Below are 24,364 nucleotides of genomic sequence, written 5' to 3' on the forward strand. Positions count from 1 at the left end.
GTTACAAAGAACTCATTTTGGTTAGGATCCATTACTAGAGTTAGTGTGATCCTTTGTGGGTGTTGTAACAGTTTTTTCTTATGTCCAGAATTATTTGGTTTCTTCTCATCTGGATAAACTATCTTTTTCTTATTTTTGAAATTACTTTTATTTGGACAGGATTTCCCCCCCTTGAGGATATGACTATAATTTATGTCGTGTAGGGTCTTCTGACTTTGATTCTGTGTACTTTCAGGTGGCAAAATATTTCCTTGGTTATAAATAGCCTTAGTGGGTTGACTTTCTCAAATGCCAGTTGTAGTAGCAATGTACTGGGTGTATGAGCAGGTTCATAGTCTCCTGCAGAGCTAGGGTGGCAGAGGTTTTGATATACTTATTCCTATGCTGTTTGCTTATGTCAGCAAATTTTGTATTGGGTTGTACAGTTGGACCTCCAGGCTAATAGGTGGTGCTTGCAGGTAAGAGCAAGCTGAGGTGGCCACAAAAGTGTTTATGCTTGATCTTTTTATTTTTTTAAACTGCGTCTCACTTTTTCACCCAGGCTAAAGTGCAGTGATGCAATCATAGCTCACTGTACACTTGACCTGGGCTCAAGTGATCCTCCTGCCTCAGCCTTCTGAATCACTGGAACTACAGGCACATGCCACCTGGCCTGGCTAATTTTAAAATTTTTTGCAAAGATTGAGTCTCACTTTGTTGCCCAGGCTAGTCTCAAACTGTTAGCCTCAAGCAATCCTGTGTTGTGGGTCTGCCACCAGGAAGAGTAGGCTCCTCTCAGTAGGAGCAGCTAGGTAGGCATCTGTGGGGGAGGTAGGCAGTTGGACGGAGTGTGATTTGCTTACATCTCAGTACCACAGCAGCCTGGAGCAGCAGTGATGGTGGCATCATTTGCCCTTGGGTTGTGTAAAAGTACCTGGCCTTCTTTCTTCCAGCCTGACTTGCTGGCTGATAGCAGCAGCTTCTCAGGGCTCAGAAGCCTGTGTACTCCATATGAGTTTGAGCAATGCCTCTGTTAGTCTCCAGGCAACTCACTCTCTTAGGCTGGAGACCTGTGAGGGTCAAGGGGGTCTCCCACAGCTAGCATTGCAAAAGTCCATGGTGAGAATGTGGAACCCTGGGAGTCTCTCATCTACCCTTTCCCAGCATCTAGAAGCTTCTTCCATCTCTCAACAATCCTGACTGAGCACCTGCTTTGCTTCCTTCTCCTTTGTGATCAGTGATTCCTGTTACTTTTCAGTTGAATTCCAGTGTTCTGTTTTGGATTACCTATTTGAAGGGTGAATATCTACTTGCCGGTTTGGCGCTTTCCATGGAAGAGGTATGTACTAGCTGCATCTAGTTAGCCATCTTGAACCGAGCTTCCAGTTTCTCATATTATTAACATCTTAAAATAGTGTGCTGCATTCATCACAGTTAGTGAACTAATGTGAATACATTTTAGTTTTAAAGTCCGCACTTTATTCAGATTTCCCTACTTTTTAACTTTTTACTTTTTTTGTTCTAGGATCTCATCTTAGGATGTAGCATATTACATTTTGTTATTGTATCTCCTTAGGCTCCTCTTGGCTATGACAGTTTCTCAGATTTTCCTTGTTTTAGATTACTTTGACAGTTTTGAAGAGTACTGATCAAGGATTTTGTGGAATGTCTTTCTGTGGGAATTGTCTGATATTTTTCTCATGACTAGACTAGGGTTATAGGTTTTGGGATGAAAGCCCATAGATACAATGTACCAGTTCATCACAACAAATCGTGTACACTATCAACATGATTTGTGACTGATTTTCTTGACCACTGGCTGATATAGTGACTGTCAGGTCTCTCCACTATAAAGTTACTCTTTTTCTCCCCTTTTGTACTTTATTCTTTGGAAGGAAGTCACTATGCATAGCCCACTTTAAAGAGCGGGGAGTTGTGCTCTCCCTCCTTGAAGGTGGAGTCTCTACATAAATTATCTGGAATTCTTCTACATGTCTGGAACCCAAGTTGTAAGATTGTCCAAAAAACACATTTTTCAACTTTCTGCCCTGTACTCCTTGATAATGAGATCCTGAAAGAAATGATCTGTATCCCAGGATTCCTGAAAGGTGATAGGCAAGAAGGTAATTCAGTGATTAATTTATTTTAAAGTAAGCTACATAGAAAATAAAAGTGGTATTTTATATATTTATAAACAGTCCTATTTTGGCCCTGTTGTCCTACTACTAAGGTTAAAAGGAGATTTTACCATGCAGCATCAGGATGATGGTCATGTAAACACATTTCATATTTGCCCTAAAAATACATGAGTGTTGACAGATCATACTGTATTCATTTGTACCTAACATCTTTTGAAAAAATGACCTCACAATGTTCAAGTGATAACAGTATTTTTAGACAGAATCACCACACTTTTACTATTAAAAATTATTCTGTTTTCTCTATTAGATAAATTCTTCCCTTTTAAATAATAAAAACCTAATATAAGGAACCTGGAGAAAACCTCTTGAATTTTAACGTTGCAGTATCTCCAGAGCCATGTGGGCAAACTCCCAGTTTAATGCTTGAACCTACTCTGTATTGTCATGGCCAGTTTGTTTTTAGGGCACCATTAGGGCATCAGCCCAGATGCTAACCCCCTACTTCCAAAGGCAGTTGTTTTGTGTCTTTTTTTTTTTTTCCCCCGCTACCAGAGATTTGAGATCCAGTATAAGAACAAACTGTCTATAGCTTTCTCTTACTGACACTTTTACTTTTTGCTTCCAGGAATTGCTAGTCTTATTCTGCAGGATAAAAATCCCTTATGTCACGTATTATTAGTTGAGTCTCTCAACATTCTAGTTATTGTCTTTTAGACCATTTCTAGCTTTTTTATAGAAGTATGTTTACATGAAGAGATGATTATGCATCTTTAAAATAAACCTGTTGCAGATTACTGTCTGGTTAGGGATCACCATCTGTGAGATCATTTGCGTGGCTTCTTGAATCATCCATCTACCTTACCTGCTTCTTGAATCATCCATCTACCTTACCTGCAAGGGCCACAAGAGATTAATATTCTCATACTTGGAAACCAGAATTTCTTTGTCACCTGTTTACCTCTCCTTGGTCCCTGGAGTGATTCTTTCACTTCTGCTTCCAAGCATGTCTTTCCTGTTTGGTAATCACAGCTATCACTGAAACCCCTTGGGAGTATCTCCTAGTTGGCTCAAACATGTATACAAAGTTGTAGGATGCTTAACATTTAAGAACCAAAGATGACTTCTTTACTAAATGATCATTTTCTGCTTTGTAAGCTTGTTTTCTTTGAGAATAAAGATAAGTTTTGATGTTTTTCTAGAGATTAAAAAAGAGCATGCTATTATAAAACATTAAATTCAAGTTGACCCATTTGAGCGGCTACATCTACATTTTCTTTTGCATATGTAGATTTTTGAAGCTTAAATGCAGATAAAATTATGTGCAGCTTTGAGGTCCTGCAATTTTAAATATTCTTAGTAAAAAACCAACAATACCAATTCCAGCTATTTTATATATTAGCAGCTTACCTATCTCAGCATAAAACTTGAGAACTGATAATGGTTTGCTGTTTATTTATTTAGAGTTTAGAGATGGAAGGAATGCACAGAATAACTGTAGCTGACCTCTGTGGATGTTGGTCTAGTGATAGTTTGCTAGTTAAGAGATCACATAATCTAGGTAAAACCAAGAGTCTTGTCTGGTTATGTGGTAAGTGAAGCATTTGCAGTTGGTTTCAGTACGTTGCATATAAGTTGAGTCAAGGTAGTGTATGAATACGTTTGTCTAGATATCACTGTAGGACTTGATGATTGTAATTTCTTGGTTGTCACTACTGTCTTGTAGCTGTCCTGTGTGAATTGGACAGCTAGATGGCAGATAATTTTTCACGTTTTCTATCAGTAACTTGAAAATAAGAAAACCACTCAAATATATTTATTTATTTTTCACTCTTTTTTTTTATTTAGTTTAGAGACCGGGTCTTACTCTCACAGGCTGGAGTGCAGTGGATGATCATAGCTCACTGCAGCCTTGAACTGCTGGGCTCAAGTGATCCTCCCATCCTAGCCTCCTGAATAGCTGGGACTATAGGCATACGCCATCACGCCTGGCTAAATTTTTTATTTTGAAGAGATGAGATCTTGCTATGTTGCCAAGGCTGGCCTCAAACTCCTGGCCTCCAGCCACCCTCCCACCTTGGCGTCCAAAGTGTTGGGATTATAGGTGTGAACCACCCTACTGGGCCCCTAATTTATTTATTAATGCAGAGATTGCAGTAAGTAATACTATAGTCCTAGTATCCTGTAATCATTGTTAACGGCTTTCGGTATGTGATGTTATTGAGATGACTTCCTTATTTTACACATGAATAAAACAGCTCCAAAGATAAATGCCTTATTCATATTCATGGTCACCTGACTGTATATTTTTTTCCATATTGTTTTGTTTCCTCTAAAAAAATGCTTGCACATGAATATGGTCTGCACACACATATTTTTTCATTCATTTGTGCATCAAATAATTCTGTGTTTTATTTAAGAGACAGGGGTCTCATTCTGTTGCCCAAGTTGAAGTGCGGGGGTGCAATTATAGCTCACTTGGGAGGCCAACTGTTGGGATTATAGACACGAGCCATCACACCTGGCTTGGAATGTTTCATATCTTCCATACCACTTTTGCATAGGGAATGAACTGTCATCCCTTTCATCCAGTCATCCTAATGCTGAATTTGTGTGTTTTTCATGTTTGTTTCTGAAGAACTCAATTTACCACATTTCAGAAGCCTGTTTTTTTAAAAGCAGAGTAGGGGACTGCTGTTGGATTCACACTGTTCAGGTAATACGTGAACAGTGGTTGAGTTACAAGGACATCTTAATAGCATCTTTTGCCTCAGGGCTTTGGTTTTGAGTTAGGCTTAGGCTGATTAAGGTGTAGTGTTTATGTATTACTAGCTGTGTACATAATTAGCACTTCTAAGCAGAGTCATATACCCACATTGGGAAAGATGTGGTCAATTGATTTGTATTATACCCCAGGATTGTTAACCAAGGTGTGTAGATGTCTGTTCCCTGAGAGGAAAGGTCTTTCCACCTAATTAGCAGTGTGACCTCGGGTTCTTATTGAACTTGGAGGAGTCTGCTTATTTTCTGGAAAGTGGTGGAGATGAAATGGTTACTTTGTGGTTACTCTCACAGTGTGTCCACTCCCAGGTAGTGTCCTTCTGGCCTCAGTGGCCCTCCCACACCAATCCACTGAGAGTTGTCACGCCAAATCTAACAGTCACAAGGCTAGCGTCTTTTACCAACAAAACTTTGATAAAAACTGAAAATATTATTTTGTAAAATTAATACGAAGAGTTTTTTGGGGGAAATTTGAACTTTGAACTCCTGGCTTTGAAAAGTTGTTTATCATTAAAAACAGAAAAATGTGGGAGGACTATTTTAGATTATAAAAAACTAAAAAGACAACCAGTGTAATATGTGTACCTTGATGGAACCTGTTAGAAAACATAAATAACTATAAGTTGTGTTTTTTGGACAACTGGGAAAGCTGAATATTTTCTATATATTAGATGATAATGATAGAATTATGGTTAATTTTATGCATCAGAATATGTATATCAGAGAAAGAAAAAGTAAATGGGCAAATTTTATAACAGTTGATGCTTCTAGGTGAAGGACAGACAGGTATTCATTATACTGTTCTTTTAGCTTTTCTGTAGATTTAAAGTTTTTCAAATCAAAAGTTTTGGGAAATAATATGCTTGCCAAATGTGAGCTGAAGGAAGAGTCGCAGTAGACAATAGTAAACAGCAAATTATATGAAACAATTTAAAGGCCAATGGGCAAGTTATCTCACACTTCCTAGGTATTCATATAATTTTAAATCTGGTTCCAAAGTTTTTATCATCTTATGTAAACGTTGGTTTGCGCCATGTCTGGGAGGCACAGGCAGACTTTCCAAAAGGAGCAGAAGCATGGGCAGTTTTAAGGAATCCATTTTCAGATCTTTACCTTCTGCATACACTTGGGCCTAAAACTGTTCATGCACCCACATTTCTGAGCAGCGAGTTTTCCACTCTGAAGAAGGAAAGGCCCCTACATTTTACTATGTCCCTTAATTTTACTGCGCTGCATTGTCCTAGGGAATAAAAATCAGGTCATCAAACAAAGGAATACTTGGAATTATTGGTTTTGGGTAATCTTTTTACTGATTAATCAAATAATGATAAACCTGCCTAGGCAATTTATCTTTTCCTGTCTTATTCAATAGGCTTCAAAACAAAGATATTTGGGCACATTCTGGATTCAGATATGTTGTAGGTAGATTGATAAAAGTGACTTCATTCCCCATCAATTGTTCTTCAGTGAAGAACTTTTGGGGGAAAGACCCTTAAAAGCAAAGCAGAGTGAGTTTCAAGTGATGAAAACAGTTTTCTAAAAAATGTAACGTAATTAAAGATAAGTTGATTTTTTTTTAGCTGTTCACAGGTTTAGTTGCTAGGATGGGTAATTAGAAAGCAATATACCTTTGAACAGCAACTTTTCAAGATATTACAGATAACAAAGTTAAAAATATGTGATTTTTGTGATTTCTTGCAGTTGAAATGTGTATCATTCAACAAAGTAGTTAATGCTTTTTATCAAATCATATGAAATATTCCAATTATATTTAATCCTTGTAAAATATTTTGTATTTCTATCTCCTAATAAAAAATGTAATTATATTCTTGCTGTCAGACTGATTTGTTTTTAGAAGTACAGTAATTGCAGCAGGTTTTAAGCTCACATTGGTATTTGCTTCACGCCCCCTCATGTGGCAGAATGGAATTTGTAGACTAGGTAAGTGCTTAGAACATAACAAAAGTGCCTGATGGAGCCCCCCAGAAATCTGGTGACTAGCCCAGGCCGGAATTGTACTTGTCACCTATTTTAGACCCTTGTCCAATTCTAACTCTCAAGACTGACTTTGCTTTGCCCTGAACCACACATACCTTTATACAATTTATCCTGGCCAGCACTACTTCAGCATTGATTTTTTTTCCCCCAGTATGAAAGGAACTTAATTTGATATTATTTAGCTTAAATGATGCTATATACTATGTCAAGTATTCACAGATGGCTTAAATGCTTAAGAATGTTTATTACTGTGAATACTGTTTTTTACTGTATTTAAGTAGGCCAACATACAGTATTTATAAATTGCCTCTATTACTTACATTTATGGATTAAAATTTTTTTATTTCGAATAATGGCTAACACTTACATATCATTTACTGTGAGCCAGGCACTGTCCCAAGAACTTTCCGTATGTTAACTCACTAAATGGAATCCTCACTGCAACCCTTTGAAGTAGGCATTACTGTTGTTGTCACGATCACTTTATGGATTGATTTGGAAGCTGAGAATCAAAAAGGCTGGGTATGTGGTAACTGATGGAGGTGGGATTTGAGTCTTGGGTCACTGCTGCTGAGTTTGCGTAGTTCTCATCACCTGGGCAGTGAGTGGTGTACTCCAGGTGCTGTTGTCCTCCTCAGGTGAAGGAGAGCTGATGCTCTTATTTGTTCATGACATTCCCTCTGAGTCACCTGGGCTAGAAACTAGGGAGCTCCCTTTGCTGTCTTTGCTCTTAACGCCCCACTCATCAATAAGTTTTACTGATTCCACCTCTAACATGTTTTCTTTGTCCGTCCTTCCTCTCTGCCCTGGTGCTACTGCCCTATTTCAGGCAGCCGTAGGTCAGGGGTTGGCAAATCATAGCCTATGGTCCAAATCCAGCCACTGCTGTTTTTTATGACTTGCCAGCTAAAAATGGTTTTTACATTTTTAAATGGTTGGAAAAAAGTCAGGAGATTAATATTTTATGATACATGAAAATGATATGAAGTCAAAATTTCAGTTTTCATAAATACAATTTTATTGGAATAGAGCCGTGCTCATTTCCTTGTGACTACTTTTATCTGACAATGGCAGAATTGAGTAGTGTAATAGAGAATATGACTTTCAAAGCATAAAATATTTACTCTCTGGCTCTTTGCAGAAAAAGTTTGCTGACCCTGGGTCTAGATTATTGCAGTAGTCTACTTACTGACTTCCCAAACCTTCCCTTATGTCTCCTTCCTTTCTGTTCTCCTTTTGGTTGGATGGGTGGTAGTGGGAGGATATGAGAAACTAATATCTATATCTCTGATTTGGTATTTATTTGATTTTGCCACATAGTCATACCTGTTAGTTGTTTACATGTTTCTCTCATGTAATAGAGTAGGAACTCCTTATTGTACGGATATCTTATTCATGAACAAAGGGATGGTATCCACATGATACCCATGCTTGATAGAAGATTTATTCAATCCTTTATGAATGGCACTTTAAATTTTTACTCACATATTTTATATTTTCATTGTAAGAGCAGATCAAAAAAGACAGCAGTTGGTAAAATCTGTCAGAAGTTTTTTGTGTGTGCAGACACCCTTCCAGCATATCTTTGAGAACTTTTATGGTGGTGGGATCCTTGTTACTTATTTTGTAAGACTGACAAAAGAAGTGTTACGAAGGAGTTACTAGGTTCTCTGACAAGTACAGTGGTTTAAAAGCTAAGTCATTTTGATTGGTATATAACACATGCTTTATTAAAACCATTCTGGCCTAGAACAATGATAGGATACTGGTAGCTTTGGGAATGCTCTTGAAAGTTACAAGAGGGCTCTAGAACCATACCAGTGTCCAAGGGTTACAGTTTGCTGCTAAACTGAGATCAGCAGGATTGGCATTACAGAGATAATGTGGAAATGGATTTCTATTCCACAGGACGCTCCCTTGGGCAATCTGTTAGGAGTTGAGGAAGTCCCAGTATTCTGGAAGGACCAAACAGATGTACAGTAAAGGTCAGAGTAAACTGGATGTCTCGTCTAGAGTATTAGGCAATGTTTGAGGAGGCAGCTTTTGAAGATCATGGAAAGCAAAAGTTCTTCATGTCAGAGTCTTTAGAGCAGTGGTCTAGGCAGGGAAAATCTGGGAATGAGTGAACTGCAGGCAGGTAGGTTGTTGATACTTTCCTACTGCCTCAAGGACATACCGTTGTCTTCTTAAGAGTTCTGAGGTCTTGGTTGTAACGTCAGCAGTGCGAGAATACACACATCATCAAGCTGCAAACTGCATTCTGTGTCATCGGAGCTCTCTTTTCTGTATTGATGTGGCACTGTGATCATAGAATCACAGATACTTGGGGGGCTGTCCAACTTCAATGCAGAGTTCTTCTGAAGGTTGGAAGGACTTGCCTGATAATCATCACCTTGCCTTCATTGGTAATTCTTATGAAAGCCTGCCCCTCTAGTCATCAGGCCTCTTACCTTAGACAGCCAGAGCAACCAGAATTCTTTATGAGACACCTGGAATATGATGTGCGCTCATCACCTTTTGTATTAGCTGCCAGGAAGGCTAGTCTCTGGGAGAAGTACCTGATAATGCAAAAAAATTAAGTTTTAACTTAAAATATTCAAGAAACATAGATTGTTAAGATCATGATTATCTTAAAACTGGAGGGTTACTTTATCACTTATAATTAATATTGCCTAGCAGTCCCTTATGTTTGTTTGCCATTTGTCATGAAAAAACATTGCAAATCCTTGCCCATGTTATATATTTAAGATTTGTTCACCTAGACATCAGTCTGCTAAGGAGGACATGAAGAATATAGACTTTCATTAAGGTATACAAGAAAATATTAAGGGCACTGTATTCGAGAGTCTTTTTTTCTGAAGTTTTAGTAATAGCAGTTATAAGCCCTTAGGTTAGGCTGTCTTGTTGCTGTAAATAAATACCTGAGACTGGTTAATTCATAAAGAAGAGGTTTAACTGCCTCATGGTTCTGTAGGCTGTACAGGAAGCATGACACTGGCATCTATTCAGCTTCTGGTGAGGCCTTGGGCTGCTTACAGAAGGCAGAGGGAGAGTGTTGTCTCACATGGTGAGAGCAGCAGCAAGAGGTCAGAGGAGGTGCCACACATTCTTAAATGACCAGATCTCCTGAGAAATCACTGTATCATGAGGACAGCACCAAGGGGATGGTGCTAAAAACCATTCGTGAGGGATCAGCCCGCATGATCCAGTCACCTCCCACCAGGCCACACCTCCAACATTGGGAGTTAGATTTCAACATGAGATTTGGTAGAGACAAATATCCAAACTATTATATGAGCCCTTTTTATAGAAGAGGTTCTCCTTTTACATTATATTCATATTACTATTCTTGGGATGGGGAATGGAAGGAAGCCCTAAAACATCGGTAGAACTGTTCATGTGTATAGTCCATAAGAAAAGTTTTTAATAACTTGGTTAAGTGCTAGTAGATTCACAACTCTTCTGTCAACTAGCTGATACTCCAGGGAAATTTGGTGTCTGTGTTTTGACTTGTTCATGTTGTACTACTCACCACTGTTGCCACCATTGTGCCAAACTGTCTGTCCTTTTAATTTGCTTTTACAAGCCAGTGTTCCCATACATACTGCAGGCCAAAAAGGATGAGCCTGGCTGTAATAAGGAGATACATATATATATCTTAGCAGAGTGAATAGATTTAGCTGCCTTGGCAGGTGACTGGAGAGCTATCTGGGAGTGTTGAGAGAAACAGCTGGGGCTGCCATTTTATAGGATTGAGGCTTTGGAGTGGGTTGGACTAAATGATCTTTATGTCACTGTTAATTCTGTGGATTTTTTTGAGCACTCTTGGCCACACTTGATTCTTTTTTTTTTTTTTTTTTTGAGACAAAGTCTCATTCTGTTACCTAGGCTGGAGCGCAGTGGAGTGATCTCAGTTCATTGCAACCTCCGCCTCCCAGGTTCAAGCGATTCTCCTGTGTCAGCTTCCTAAGTAGCTGGGATTACAGGCGTGTGCCACCATGCCCAGCTAATTTTTGTAATTTTAGTAGAAATGGGGTTTCGCTATGTTGGCAAGGCTGGTCTTGAACTCCTGACCTCAGGTGATCCACCCTCCTTGGTCCCCCAAAGTGCTGGGATTACAGGCCTGAGCCATCGTGCCTGGCCCACACTTGATTCTTAATCAGTTTGAGCCAGGCACGGTGGCTCACACCTATAATCCTACCATTTTGGGAGGCTGAGGTAGGAAGATCCCTTGAGGCCAGGAGTTTGAGACCAGCCTGGGCAACATAACAATACCTTGTCTCTACAAAAAAAAATTAACAAAGTGAAACACACTGGAGATCACTGTTGTAGTGATCTCCTGTGTCTAGGCTGGGAAGGAAGTAGAGAAGACAAGAATAGTGATCAACTTTGGAGCTGATTATCTTCATCAGGAAACTGGGAATTAGCAGAATGCAGGGCAGAAGAGAACATCAAGGAAATAAGTCTCTTTAGAGAACAGGAAGTGGAAGAAGGGACACGTTGTGAGCCTCAGGTGATAGGCCCTCTTATCCTCTCATTCATGGGTAGGGGAGTGGGTGGTCAGGATTTGGAGAAAAAGGAATGTCATTTCAAGAGGGGAAAAGAACAACTTGGGCTAGACGCTCTCTGGTGGACGTGAAATCTCATAAGACATTGAGGGGATTACAGAATGTTGAGGAAAAGGATATCCCTGAGAGAAGAGAGCAGAGTTAGGGCTTTCAATAGAGACTGGTTCCTTTGTCTCTTTACCACACTCCATGAACTGCCCTCTCCCCAGCACGCCTGCAGAAAGCTGCTTGAATGCGGCACCAGCTCCCGATAGCTGGAAGAGGAAGGGTTCCCCTAGACAACACAGCGTCACACACACACAAGCCAGATCAAATGTCCTTGTGAAGTGGAAGGCAATGAAGGGGACATGGCGAGGCCTCTGCACACACGTCAGGACAGTGAAAGGCTCAGTGCGTGTGGAAGGTTGCAGAGTCTGTTCTGGAAGAAATCATGATTTCCCTGCAAAAAAGAAAGAGAATTCCCAACTACTGTGGAATAGTATAGTAGAAACTAGAAGTTTATAAAACATAAGTTCAGAAGTGATAAAATAACAGAAGGATATGAAAAGAGAAAATACAAGGCCAAGAAAACACTTAGGGAACTTATTTGTTGCAGAAGAAATAAATTAGAAGCAGCGAGGAACAGAATACTTACGGCTGAAAAATTACCTTACTGACAGCAGAAGCTTGAGATGTTTACAGTGAGTTCAGAAGAAAAACATTGCAGCAGTGAGAAAAAAAGGACGGCTATGAGAAACAGGTGGAGAACATTACAGGTGATTGGGCTGCCTACAGGTGCAGCTGAGATGATAACCATTATGGGCTTTCCCTTCTCTGGTTGAAGTTTGTCTTGGAACGATGATTTTAAGTTGCAGAAAATTGACTATACGATTCATTTGGAAATAGGTAAGCATGGACAAATTGGTGAAAATGAATATTCATGTACTTCCTAGAAGAATACCAATGAGACTAACGATTTATTTATAGCCTGAGACCAGGAAAATTCCCCCTTGAAGTGGTTTGTTTCCTGGCATTGATACGCAGAGCTCCCTTCCCCCACCCTGTGATGATGGTCTGCAGGAACCGATCTTTTGCTAAATGTAAAAACTGACCTGCTGATCGCAGGGCAAGCATTTTGCTGCTTTTTCTGCATCCAGAACTCATTGTGTAGGGTGGATTTTATGGAGAAAAACATTTTTGTTTCGTTCTGTCAGACATCTGTGGTTAATCATTTACCTTTTCTACATTAAAAAAATATTACAAATAAGTCTGGGTGACAGGTTAGCATACAGGAAGAGCAAACACATCCTGTAACATTTACTGTCATTGACGGGAAACTGAGCTTTCATTCCTTGTATGGCGCCAAGTAAGTCTTAGAATCTTTACATTGCAGATTGCTATGGAGAGACTATAGGAAGAGGCGAAATTGGTTGCTGGAATGGACTTGTCATGAATTATTCATTCACTGCCTCGTTCCTTGAAAATCAGCTGGAGGAAGTAGTCCAGTTTGATGGCAGGAGTAGTATGCTGAGGGCTTCAGCAAGCCATCACAAGTCCAGCTGCGACAGCCAGCCATGTGCCACTGCTGGCAGCTGTAGGGTGGCAGCTGCCGTGCAGGCAGCGCCTGTCCCCTGGCGTCAAGCACAGGGACCATGCTGTGGGGAAGCGCTGCACTGAGCACACACCAATGCATTCTTGTTGGAAAATGAAGCTTCAGGTAGGAGACGTGCCCTGTCAGCTGTGCCTGGTTTCTCACTGATTCAGGGATGCCATTAGGCTTTATGGAACAGATGTGTAGAACTTGGAGTTGCTCAAGGATGCCTCACTCTTGAGGTTCCCAGCCAGAAAAACTTAATTTTAATTTTTATTTTTATTCATTTTCATTTTCAAATTTTAATTTCATTTTCAAAGATATACTTTGTTTCTAACAAAACTATTTATTGAAATTGCGAAAAGTATTCTTAAGCCAGTAAGCATTTAAATATATAAATTATAACATTTTAAAATGTATCATCTTATTCTTGATGTAAAATTTTTTTTTCATTGATATAATATTGCACACTTAAATTATGGAGTTATGGCTTTGTAAAACCCCAAGAAAGACAACTGAGTTCATAATTAGAATGAACACAGCTTCAGGCTCTATTGCTATTTTCTAGAGGAAGTATTGTTTTCAGAAGTCACTCCAATTCTTTCTGCTGGAGCATTCATTCTGGGAAGATCTTTTAGCTTCTCATAGAATGGAAAAATGCATAGAAGACAGAACAAAGGGTCTTTGTTTTGTTTGGTGGTATTATTTCTCACGTGTGTGTATAAGCCAGACATGTAATTTCATTTGGCAGGTCCGTTGCAGTGTTGCCACTCGCTCCCTCTGTCTGATTTTGTGTGGATGCCGTCTCTGTTAACTTTGCTGAGGCTATGAGATGTTCTTGAGCTGTGGGGACATGCAAATAATGAAAAGAGCCAAAGTATTAAGGAATCCAGGCCAAATTGAAGATACTGTTTCGTCAGTAAATATATCATTTATAGTTTTAAAAATCTAACAAACATCCTCTGAACACATAAGCTCTGAGCTCTGAGACAACCAGAGAAAATGGACAGTCTCTTTCTACACTGTTTTCATAAGCTCCACCACAGCAGGGATCTTTGTTTTATTCACTCACCATTCCCAGGGGCTGGACCTGTACTTGGCTCATAGTAGGTGGTTAATAAATGTGTTCCTGAATGAGTGCATTCTGCACTAAAGACCATTAACTGTCTTTCTAGAAAGGTTACTTGCTAATATAGCACTGTATGAAGTAGTTGCAGTGTTATAATTTCTATAATTTTTACAGCAAATGAATTCTGACTTGTATTGACATAGATTATTTCAAGGTTTTTGTGTATTTATTGGATACATTATTTTAAAATGGCAGAAATTTGTTCATTTTACTAATGTATAATGTATAAGATTTTTGAAAAGTCAGCAGTGAATACAAAGACCTTTGTTTTCAGCAAACCCTTATTTCATATTCAGAAAATGAAAATGAAAAATACTTAATGGAGAAAGCATTTGAAAAAGATTGTATTCTTCAGTACATTACTAAAAGATTATGATTCTAATCATATGTTATATGAAACTTTTAAAAAGCATTTATCAGTCTATGTCAGAAAGGCTTGGGGAACTGCAAATCCATTTATTCATAACTTTGGGGGTGAATTTTCAGCTGCAATGTGTGGTGCTAACTAGGGCAACATATTCCCCAAAGACATTTAACTCTCAGAGAAACCAAAGGGGTCATCTTCATTAACTACTCCTCTCCTCCCTCCACTTCCATGTAGTCCACTTTATAGAGGAGAAAGCTGAAATCCAGAGACTCTAGATGAATGGCCTAGAACAAATGGGTGCTCTTATGGTCTTGTGCTTGGTTGCCTCATATTTTCTAGTTGCTTGTTACTTTGTTATTGCCACAGTAATGTTTAAAAAAGAAAGTGGTGGAAACGGATAATCACATTACTATAAATTTGGACTATACTATTATACTGAAGACAAATATTGATGCATTTTGACGTTACTTTAAATAAATTACCTTAGTTTGTTGAAATACAGTTTTGTAAGAAGTAGATTTTCCTGTCTTAACTTCCGTGATGTAATTGCTTTTTTCCTGAGTTAAAATTGTAGTGACTCAAATATGTACTAAATTTTATTTCAAAATTGAACTTGTAAAAACTTGCCATTTTTGTTGTTCCTTAAGACGACTTGGCTTTTGCTTTTATATTTGAGATAGATGTAGATTATGTCATAATTTTCCTGAATCCATTTTACTAACTGTATTAGTCTGCTTGGGCTACCATAAGAAAATACCACAGACTGCATGGCTTAAATAATGGAATTCATTTTCTCAAAGTTCTGGAGGTAGGAAAGTCCAAGATCAGGGTCTGGCAATGTGCAGTTTCTGGGGGGGCCTTTCTTGCTGGCCTGCAGACAGCTGCCTTCTCTCTGTGTCCTCACGTGGCCTTATCTTTGTGCACAAACTAAAAGCATCTGCAAGCTGAATAATTCTAGTTTCCAATCTCCCGATGTTAGAATTTGTTTAAAAATTTGAGAGACTGTACTGCTCTCTCCCATTCCGTCTTCTCCCTAGCCTATGCTTCAAGTCAGGCATGTATGAGATGTTTAGTCTTCTTTCCCCAGAATCACTGGTTACAGGTGATACTCAGCTGGGCACAGCAAGAGTGTTAAAAGTTCCTTAAAGTTCTTAAGTTTACTGTGCTGCACGTTTTCTTTAGGAATTTCAGATTGGATTTTTTTTTTTTTTTTTTTTTTTGAGACGGAGTCTTGCTCTGTGGCCGAGGCTGGACTGCAGTGGCCGGATCTCAGCTCACTGCAAGCTCTGCCTCCCAGGTTTACGCCATTCTCCTGCCTCAGCCTCCCGAGTAGCTGGGACTACAGGCGCCCACCACCTTGCCTGGCTAGTTTTTTGTATTTTTTTAGTAGAAATGGGGTTTCACCAGGTTAGCCAGGATGGTCTCGATCTCCTGACCTTGTGATCCACCCGTCTCGGCCTCCCAAAGTGCTGGGATTATAGGCTTGAGCCACCGCGCCCGGCCCAGATTGGATTTTTTAAAGCCTCTTGTTACTAGTGATCTTAAGGCTAGGAAGCCATGCCAATAACTCTGTATCAGATTTCACCTGTTTAATTTATAAGAATTTCTCATTTCTTGAGGTCCCTAAAATATCCTAAGACTCCTGCGCCTCCCAGGAAGTGGCTTTTCTTACTCACTTGCAAGGCTAAGAACTCTGTAAGCCAGTTTTTCCAAAGAAGGCTTTGTAAGCATGACTCTGTAAAGTCAATCTTGGTTCCTTAGTTCCAGAACACTTTCCTTAAAAGTGTTTAGTCATATTTGATTGAATGAGCATCATTTTCAAATGTGAGTTTAGTTGCAAAACCTGTGTTTCCACTTAAGTCCTAGTAAAAAGGAGGACAGATTCTTATTTAATCTATGCAAATAACTTTATTGCCCCGAAAATAGATATTTATTAAGTTTCTGAACTTTGGAGGGCTCAAGCAGGGAGAATAAGATGTTTACAATGTTTCATTTCAGTATACAAAAGCACAGTCTACTCAATGATGAGTTATAGAGAAAAGGCTTCGTTATATGTCTGGAAAATACATTTGAACAGTATCAACAATATTCCAGACAAAAACTACAGTCATCCCTCATTAGCTCATTCAGCCATATCTACTTAATTTTTGTTCCACTGGATGTGGGGTTAGTAGTATTATCAACCAATTGGCTTCCTCATAAAAGTCCTGGAAATTCTGACTTAGGCCACTGGTATGGTCTGAAAGTTGTTTAAGCAATGTCATTAGAAGCCTGTGCCCCGAAGTACCTGGCATAGTCCTTTTCCATGGGTTCTGATTCCTTCTAGCCTGTAGCTGATTGAAAAGGCTCTGAGGGAAGCATCAGAGTAAAACAGCAACAAATAGGTGTCTGTGGATAAAAACACTTAAAATGGCTGCAGTTAATTTTTTACTGATCATTTTCAAAAAATAAAGGATCTGATGAGAGTTTATTTCGAGAAAAATGTATCTGACAAGGAAATCTGGTTTCTGCCACATGCAAGACTAGATAATAAAGGCAATCAAAAAATTTTAGGCAATTTAAAATGTAATAATGAACTCTATAAAGGATGTAATAAACATTATATCTGATTTATAAAAGCAGATGAGCATAAACTTTACAGAGAAATGAATCTTGAAATATAGCAATAATCCTAGATATTACGTACCAATAATGTATCCAGAATATCAAGTGAAAAGATCTAGTAAGTCTGGAGTATGTCCTAAGCTTCTGTATATTAATGAAACTCCATCTCCGTAGTAAATTATGTGAATGCTTAATTGAAAACCCCTGGCCCATAAGATGATGCATTCACGTTTAAAAAGTGAAGTTGTAATGAAGTTAACATTTTAAAACATAAGACTGATAACAGCTTTACAGTGCAGAGTGTCAGGGCTTTGATAAATAGAGACTAATCATTACAGTGAGAGCATTGACAGATCTCTTCTGATTTGCTAATTCCTCCCATGCAATTTCATCAGTAGTAACAAACACAATTATTTCCAGTACCTTTTTTTTTTTTTTTTTTAACTGTGAAAGAATAAATTTTTGTCATCGTTCATGGGCCCTCTTAGAAATCTCAGAGTTTTAGGCCCAAAAGTATCTCAAATTTATTTTATTTTACATTTAGGATTTGAATTTGTAAAGACATAAATGAAAAGTTATCAGGAGATTTCAACACTTAGGAATCAGATCACAGGTGCCTGAGAAATACTTGCCTACTCATTTCAAAGTGACATCCAAACATTTGAAAATAAACTGAAGGTTACATGATTATAAAGCATTTGACTCTTTCATAAGTGAGAAATATTTAATCAAGGACATTGTACAATCAATGTGAAAAGCACCAAAAACTATTTTGGTAAAACACAGAATCTTTGTTATTTAGACAGCAGATATCTTACAATATCTTACTAAGGGCGGATCAATAATTGAAGAAAGTTTTCTAATTTCTTTTTTTTTTTTTTTTTTTTTGAGACGGAATCTTGCTCTGTCGCCCAGGCTGGATGGAGTGCAGTGGCCGGATCTCAGCCCACTGCAAGCTCCGCCTCCTGGGTTTACGGGTTTACGGCATTCTCCTGCCTCAGCCTCCGGAGTAGCTGGGACTACAGGTGCCTGCCACCTTGCCTGGCTAGTTTTTTTTTTTTTTTTTTTTTTTTTGTATTTTTTAGTAGAGACGGGGTTTCACCATGGAAAATTTTCTAATTTCAACTGAGAAAACCAAACTCCAGTTTTGTATCAGTGTAATATTTGATACTACAGGAACTACAAGCACTTTTATAAAATCTTACAAATTAGCCCATCAGAACTGAGCTAACTTTGGCCAAGGCAAGTAAAATCATCTTTTCTCAAATCTTCTACAACTTTCTCTATCAATTTAAATTTTGTCCTTCACAGCTGATGTAGTTTGGATATTTGTGCCCTCCAAATTTCATGTTGAAATGTTATCCCCAGTGTTGGAGGTAGGGCCTGCTGAGAGGGGTTTGGGTCATAGAGGCGGATCCCTCATGAATGGCTTAATGCCCTCTGGGTAATGCATGAATTCTCACTTAGTTGCTGTGAGATCAGGTTGTTAAGAAGAGCCTGACACCTCCTTCCTTGCTCTCTTGACCTTTCGTCCTTCCTCTCACCTTGTAATCTCTGTTTTCCTTAAGATCACTAGTAACAAGAGGTACATCCTGTATCATGAATGGGAAGCTTCTTGAGTGTCTCTCCAGAGGCAGATCCTGGCACCATTCTTCTTGTATAGCCTGCAGAACCATGAGCCAAATAATCCTCTTTTCTTTATAAATTACCCAACCTGAGGTATTCCTTTATAGTAATACAAACAGACTGAGACAACCCTCTTTCTCATTCTGGAACAACCAGCCCTTTTGTTTTAGGACAAAACTATTTTTTTTTTTTTTCCCTTAATAAACAAAACCCATCCTACTACCTTACACACAGTGTTGTACCTGCCTGCCACCATTGTTCTAGTAGTCTCATTCACATGTTATTGATAACTTTTAGCCAAAGTAACTTCTATTACACAGAGAAAACTAGGGAATGGATAAGTGTGAGCTGTTGCATGCCACTGTTTTAGCAAACTGGCAGAGCTAACATCCAGAGCTAACACAACTTTAACTGTGTGTGTACACTTTCATTGTGTACAAGTCTCAGAGTGGCAAAAATGAACACATTTAACTGATTAAAAAAGCCAAAGACACAGCCTCTTTGTAGCATATAACAGTAAGAAACAAGTGTATTTGTCAGATCTCTGAGCCCAGGCCGGCCTGCACGTATACATCCAGATCGCCTGAAGCAACTGAAGAATCACAAAAGAAGTGAAAAATTTCCACTACCTACCCAAATCCTATAAAACTGTCCCATCCCTAACTCCCTTTGCTGGCTCTCTTTTTGGACGCAGTCCATCTGCACCCAGATGATTAAAAAGCTTTATTGCTCACACAAAGCCTGTTTGGTGGTCTCTTCACACGGACGCACGTGACAATATTAACTTAAATTTATGCTTAGTTATAAATGTCTCAGCATTCAGTCTTACTTAGAAATGATCTTGGTATTGAGTGCATATTCATTAGTTAATTCAAATTAATACCAGTTCAAGTTTTTAAGTTTCGTAAAGATCTTGGAAATTTGTCTTCAAGCTGATATATTGCAAGACATAATTACTGTTGAAATACAAGGTCATCAGAATAATGATTTTGTTTGGTTGAACACAAATTTGCCTTTTCCATAATCTTAAACATTAAGTAGAAATAATTCTAGTTTATTCAATCAGTAAACCTGTATAGGTTTATGAATGACATACTCAAATAGAATAAAAATCTATGCTTATACTTAATATTGATAAATCAGTAAAGATACAACTGTTTGTATTAAACTATAAATATTAAACTGGTCCCATTTCCAAAGATTTGCTTTTTTTATGTGAACTTGATTTCTTACCACAGCTCAATAATTGGTTTCTTGAAAGTGTTAGATCTTCAACCTCCTTATTTTCTGGGAAATTTAGGAATATTCTGTTTATATATGTACTTGTTTACCTCTATGAGTAAATCAGAATATATTACTTTAAGAGATTTCATAATGTAATAGATTTTATAATCTAATTTGTTAATCCCATTCTGAGGTAGAAAATTATTGCACCTTCACGCAATGAAAGACAACAGCCTTTCTGAATTACACAGACACGCAGATGCAGAAAGAGTTTATGACTTCAATTCTGAAATTTCAACTCTGGGGCCATGGCAAATACAGAATTAGAAAACTCATCAGTCCATGTCAAAGAGCTGCTCTCTTCCCAGTGAGCATGAATTCTTAATTGATTGGTGGTGAGAACAAATAGACAAACAGAAAAAACTAACAAACCAGACTATAGTTGCTCACCCATTAACCCATTCACAAAGATTAGAGATTTTTATATAATGGCCAGACCATAAAACCAAATCCCCATTGGGAAATAATCTGTTGGAGGTCCCAAATTTCACAGCCATGTGGTTTGAATAGGATAGAATCACCTGTAGCTCTAGGAGATGTCTCTAATTGGTCTTGAGCAACTAGTGTTATCCTGTTCTTCAACCAGTCACTGTGGGAAAAAGTAGGGGTAGAATGTTGCTGGGAAACAGAAGTTTTCTGGCTCAAACAGAAACTAGATCACATCTGGCAATTAATTACAAGCCTGTGGTATTGATTAAAAACAAATAAACAGATAGCAACTTAACTGTAACAGAATTTGGCAATAGCAACTGGGTAGTTGGAAGTAACACACCATAATATGTGAAATTGGCTTCATAGATATAAGTGAAGTCAGGCAGTCTTTTGCCACAGGAATTGTTTTAGGATAGTGTCTACCCCTAGGACTGGGAGTGAGGACCCAATCCTCCTGAAAGTCAATGCTGAGAAGTTCAGTGCTCTTCAGGGGAAGGTAAAGGAGAGAATAGTGTTGGAAACTCTAATTTGTGATATGGAGAAACTGAGCCATGGAGGGAGCCATTGAGGCAGGTCTTGATCCTGGGCTGTGAAGTAGGCAATCCTTGTTTCTTCTTCAGGAGTAGCTGTATTAATAATATGTCTTAGTTTTTGAACAGTGAGATCTTGATGAAAGGCAAGAAGGCATAAGTGCTCAATTGTATATATAATTAACAGCTCAAAAGCAATAAAACAAAATGTATGTCTCTTATAAAAGTAGAAATGCAGAATGTAGAGCCACCTTTGTAGAATGTCAGAATTGTTAGTGATCTCTGGCCACTCAGTATAAGCCCCTACTCAAGATGAAGAGGGACACAGTAAAGGAAATACTTGCACTAAAAGTGACAGTATTTTCACCAAATTGGCGTATTTTTCATTTAAACATGCCAGATACATGAACATGAATCTTGACATCCTTAACTATGATTATAGCCATTAGTATCCTGTTTAAATTTAGGAAACACCCTCTAGAAAGAAAATTGGCTGTATTTATTCACCATGTTTACAGTATAAGAATGAAATTCATACTGTATGGTGTTTTGTTGTTAGATTCTGAGTGTCTATTCACTTAAATTTCCAATATCCACTGCTAGCTTTGTGCTAATGGCTTATAATTAGATAGCTGGTGTCCTGTATTGATTAGCTTATATAGAAAAAACACTGGAGTTATTTACTCAAGGTGTATAGCACAGTGTTTATAGCATAGGTTATTTTTTGGATTTTAGTTTTTTTTTGAGACAGAGTTTTGCTCTTGTTGCCCAGGCTGGAGTGCAGTGGTGCAATCTCGGCTCACCACAGCCTCTGCCTCCCGGGTTCAAGCAATTCTCCTGTCTCAGCCTCCCAAGTAGCTTGGATTATAGGCATGTGCCACCTTGCCCCCTAATTTTGTATTTTTATTAGAGACGGGGTTTCTACATGTTGGTCAGGCTGGTCTTGAACTCACAACCTTAGGTGATCTGCCCGCCTTGGCCTCCCAAAGTGCTGGCATTACAGGCGTGAGCCACTGTGCCAGGCCAGATCTTAGTATTTTTTAGAAGTTAAGATACAGCTTTTATACCATTAAATCACCCTTTTAAAGTGCCCAATTAGTAGATTTTTAGTGTATTCATAAGTTTGTACAGCTGCGACCACTGTGCCAGTCCAGAACATTTTCATCACCCCAAAATGAAACCCTCTACCCATTAGCAGTCAGTCACCATTCTCCCATCCACACAATCCTTGGCAACTGCGAATTTACTTTTTGTCTTTGTGGATTTGCCTATTTTGGACGTTTTATATAGATGGAATCATACAATATATGATCTTTTGCTACTGGCTTCTTTCACATAGCATAATGTTTTCAAGGTTCATTCATATATTATATGTATCAGTACTTATATCCTTTTAATGACTGAATAATATTCCATTGTATGGATAATACCACATTTTGTCTCTCCATTTATGTGTTGATGGACGTTTGAGTTGTTTCTACTTTTTGGATATTTTCATTTGTGTTTGCTTGGTATATATTTTCCCATTCCTTTATTTTACACTACCTATATCAATGAAGTGAGTTTCCTATAGATAACATAAAATTGGTTGTTTTTTAAAAAGTCAGTTCTCCACATTTGTGCCTTGTAATTGCAGTGTTTATGTACACTTAATTGCTATGTTTATCTACTTGGAGTTTGACTGTCTCTTTGCTTTTTTAAAAATGAGTTACAAAATACATCTCAGCGTCTATTTAGAATCAATATTTTGCTACTTCAATTGCAGTGTAGAAACTTTCATATGGAAAATATACCACAACTTTCACTTTCCCCCTTTCTGTTATACTTATCTTACATTCTACATTGCGTACTTTCAAAGCCCCTCATAGGATGTATTATTATTATTATTATTATTTGCTTTCAGCCATCAAATGTAAAGAATCAAGAGAAAAAGAATAGTCAGTTGTTTTTGTCTGAATACTTAGCCTTTCTGTTGCTCTTTCTTTATTGCTGATATTACACATTGTTTTCTGGTAATCATTTTCCTTCCATGTGATGAATTTCTTTTAAGCAGATCTGTTGGTTGCTAATCTTGTTACTGTATGTTTGTGACTGTCTTTATTTCCCTTCATTCCTGAAATATATTTTTGCCACATATTTAATTTTGGGTAAACACTTCTCTTTTGTCAATATTTGAAAAATGATGTTACTTCTGACTACTGACCTTGAGGGTTTCCTGATGAGCAAGACACAGTCATTTCAATCATTGTTCCTCTGTAAGTAATGTATCCTTTTTCTCTCTCTACTTTCCAGATTTCTTCTTGTCTTCATTAATTTGACTATGGTATGCCTGGGCACAGGTTTCTTGTAGTTCATTCAGTTTTTTGAATGCATAGGTTTATGTCCTTCTCCAAACTTGGGAAAATTTTAACAAGTATTTCTTCAAATATTTGCCAGCACCATACTTTCTCCTTTGTTGTTTGAAATAATTTGTAGCCATTTGGGATTGGCTTTTAAAAATTAAGTGTAATTCTCTGCAGATTTCTTCCAGATTTGTGTTTATATCAATAGTTTGTTCCTTTTTACTGCTGGAGTAGTTTTCCACGGTATGCATGGACCACAGTTTTCTAACCGTTTACCTGTTGAAGGACATTTGTTTGAACAAAGCTGCTATAGACACCTATAAGTTTTTATGTGAACATGTGTTTTCATTTCTCCAAGGTAAATCTTCAGGAGAGCAATAGCTATTTCATGTTTAATGTTTAAAGAAACTTCCAAAATTTTTTCCAGGGTGGTAACTGTCTTTTTGTTTCCCTGCAAGCAATATATAAGTGATCTAGTTTCTCTGTATCCTCATCAACATTTGGTGATGTCATTATTTAAAAAAAAATTTAGCCGTTCTGATGGGTGTGTAGTAATATCTCATTGTTGTTTGGACGAACGGAGGCAAGATGGTGCACTTCCGGGTTCTTCATCCCCCCCCCCCAACTTTTCCCACGCACGTGAAAATGCAGCCGGCGACCCAGGAAGGTGCAGACCAACTGGGCATGCGCCAGGTGACGTCAATCTGAAGAGACCAAGACTTACCTGGTCGCACCTGCGGAACGCCCCCGACACGCCCGTGCCCCGCCTATTGCCCTCCCACTCCTAGAAAAGCCGCTCTCGGCCATTGAGCCACACGGACTTCCCAGCTTCCCCACTGCTGTCGGGACTGTCGGAACTCCCTCCGAGAGCTTCACGGGGCGGGGGGACTCTGCTGGCCTTCTTTGCCGGAGGCCGACAGTCTTCTTCCCCACACCTTAGGTTACCAAAATAAACTTGCAGTTTTGCCCCTGACCTTTGCCTACTTGCTGGTTCTTTTGTGCTCGCTCTGGTGGTC

The 24,364-nt window shown here is 38.5% G+C and overlaps 1 protein-coding gene and 1 pseudogene across 15 annotated transcripts in view; both read left to right on the forward strand.

Moving 5' to 3' along the window:
• Positions 1 to 24,364, forward strand: part of LOC111529800 — a 712,005-nt pseudogene that overhangs the window by 387,209 nt on the left and 300,432 nt on the right. The window lies entirely within an intron of this gene.
• MARCHF8 (membrane associated ring-CH-type finger 8) overlaps positions 1 to 24,364 on the forward strand; it is a 148,404-nt gene that overhangs the window by 64,515 nt on the left and 59,525 nt on the right. For 9 of the 14 annotated variants that reach the window (XR_003306642.1, XR_003306643.1, XM_023196752.2 and 6 more), the window contains one exon: positions 1,238 to 1,318. The exons of the other annotated variants lie outside the window; for them this stretch is intronic. Coding sequence is in view for 7 of the 9 variants with exons in the window: in XM_023196752.2 (XP_023052520.2) it covers positions 1,238 to 1,318 (81 nt within the window). In the remaining 2 variants the exon portion in view is untranslated. The remainder of the gene's footprint in view (positions 1 to 1,237; positions 1,319 to 24,364) is intronic. 14 annotated transcript variants of the gene reach the window in all.

This window comes from Piliocolobus tephrosceles, chromosome 9, assembly GCF_002776525.5.
Source record: "Piliocolobus tephrosceles isolate RC106 chromosome 9, ASM277652v3, whole genome shotgun sequence".
Classification (NCBI taxonomy): Eukaryota; Metazoa; Chordata; class Mammalia; order Primates; family Cercopithecidae; genus Piliocolobus; species Piliocolobus tephrosceles.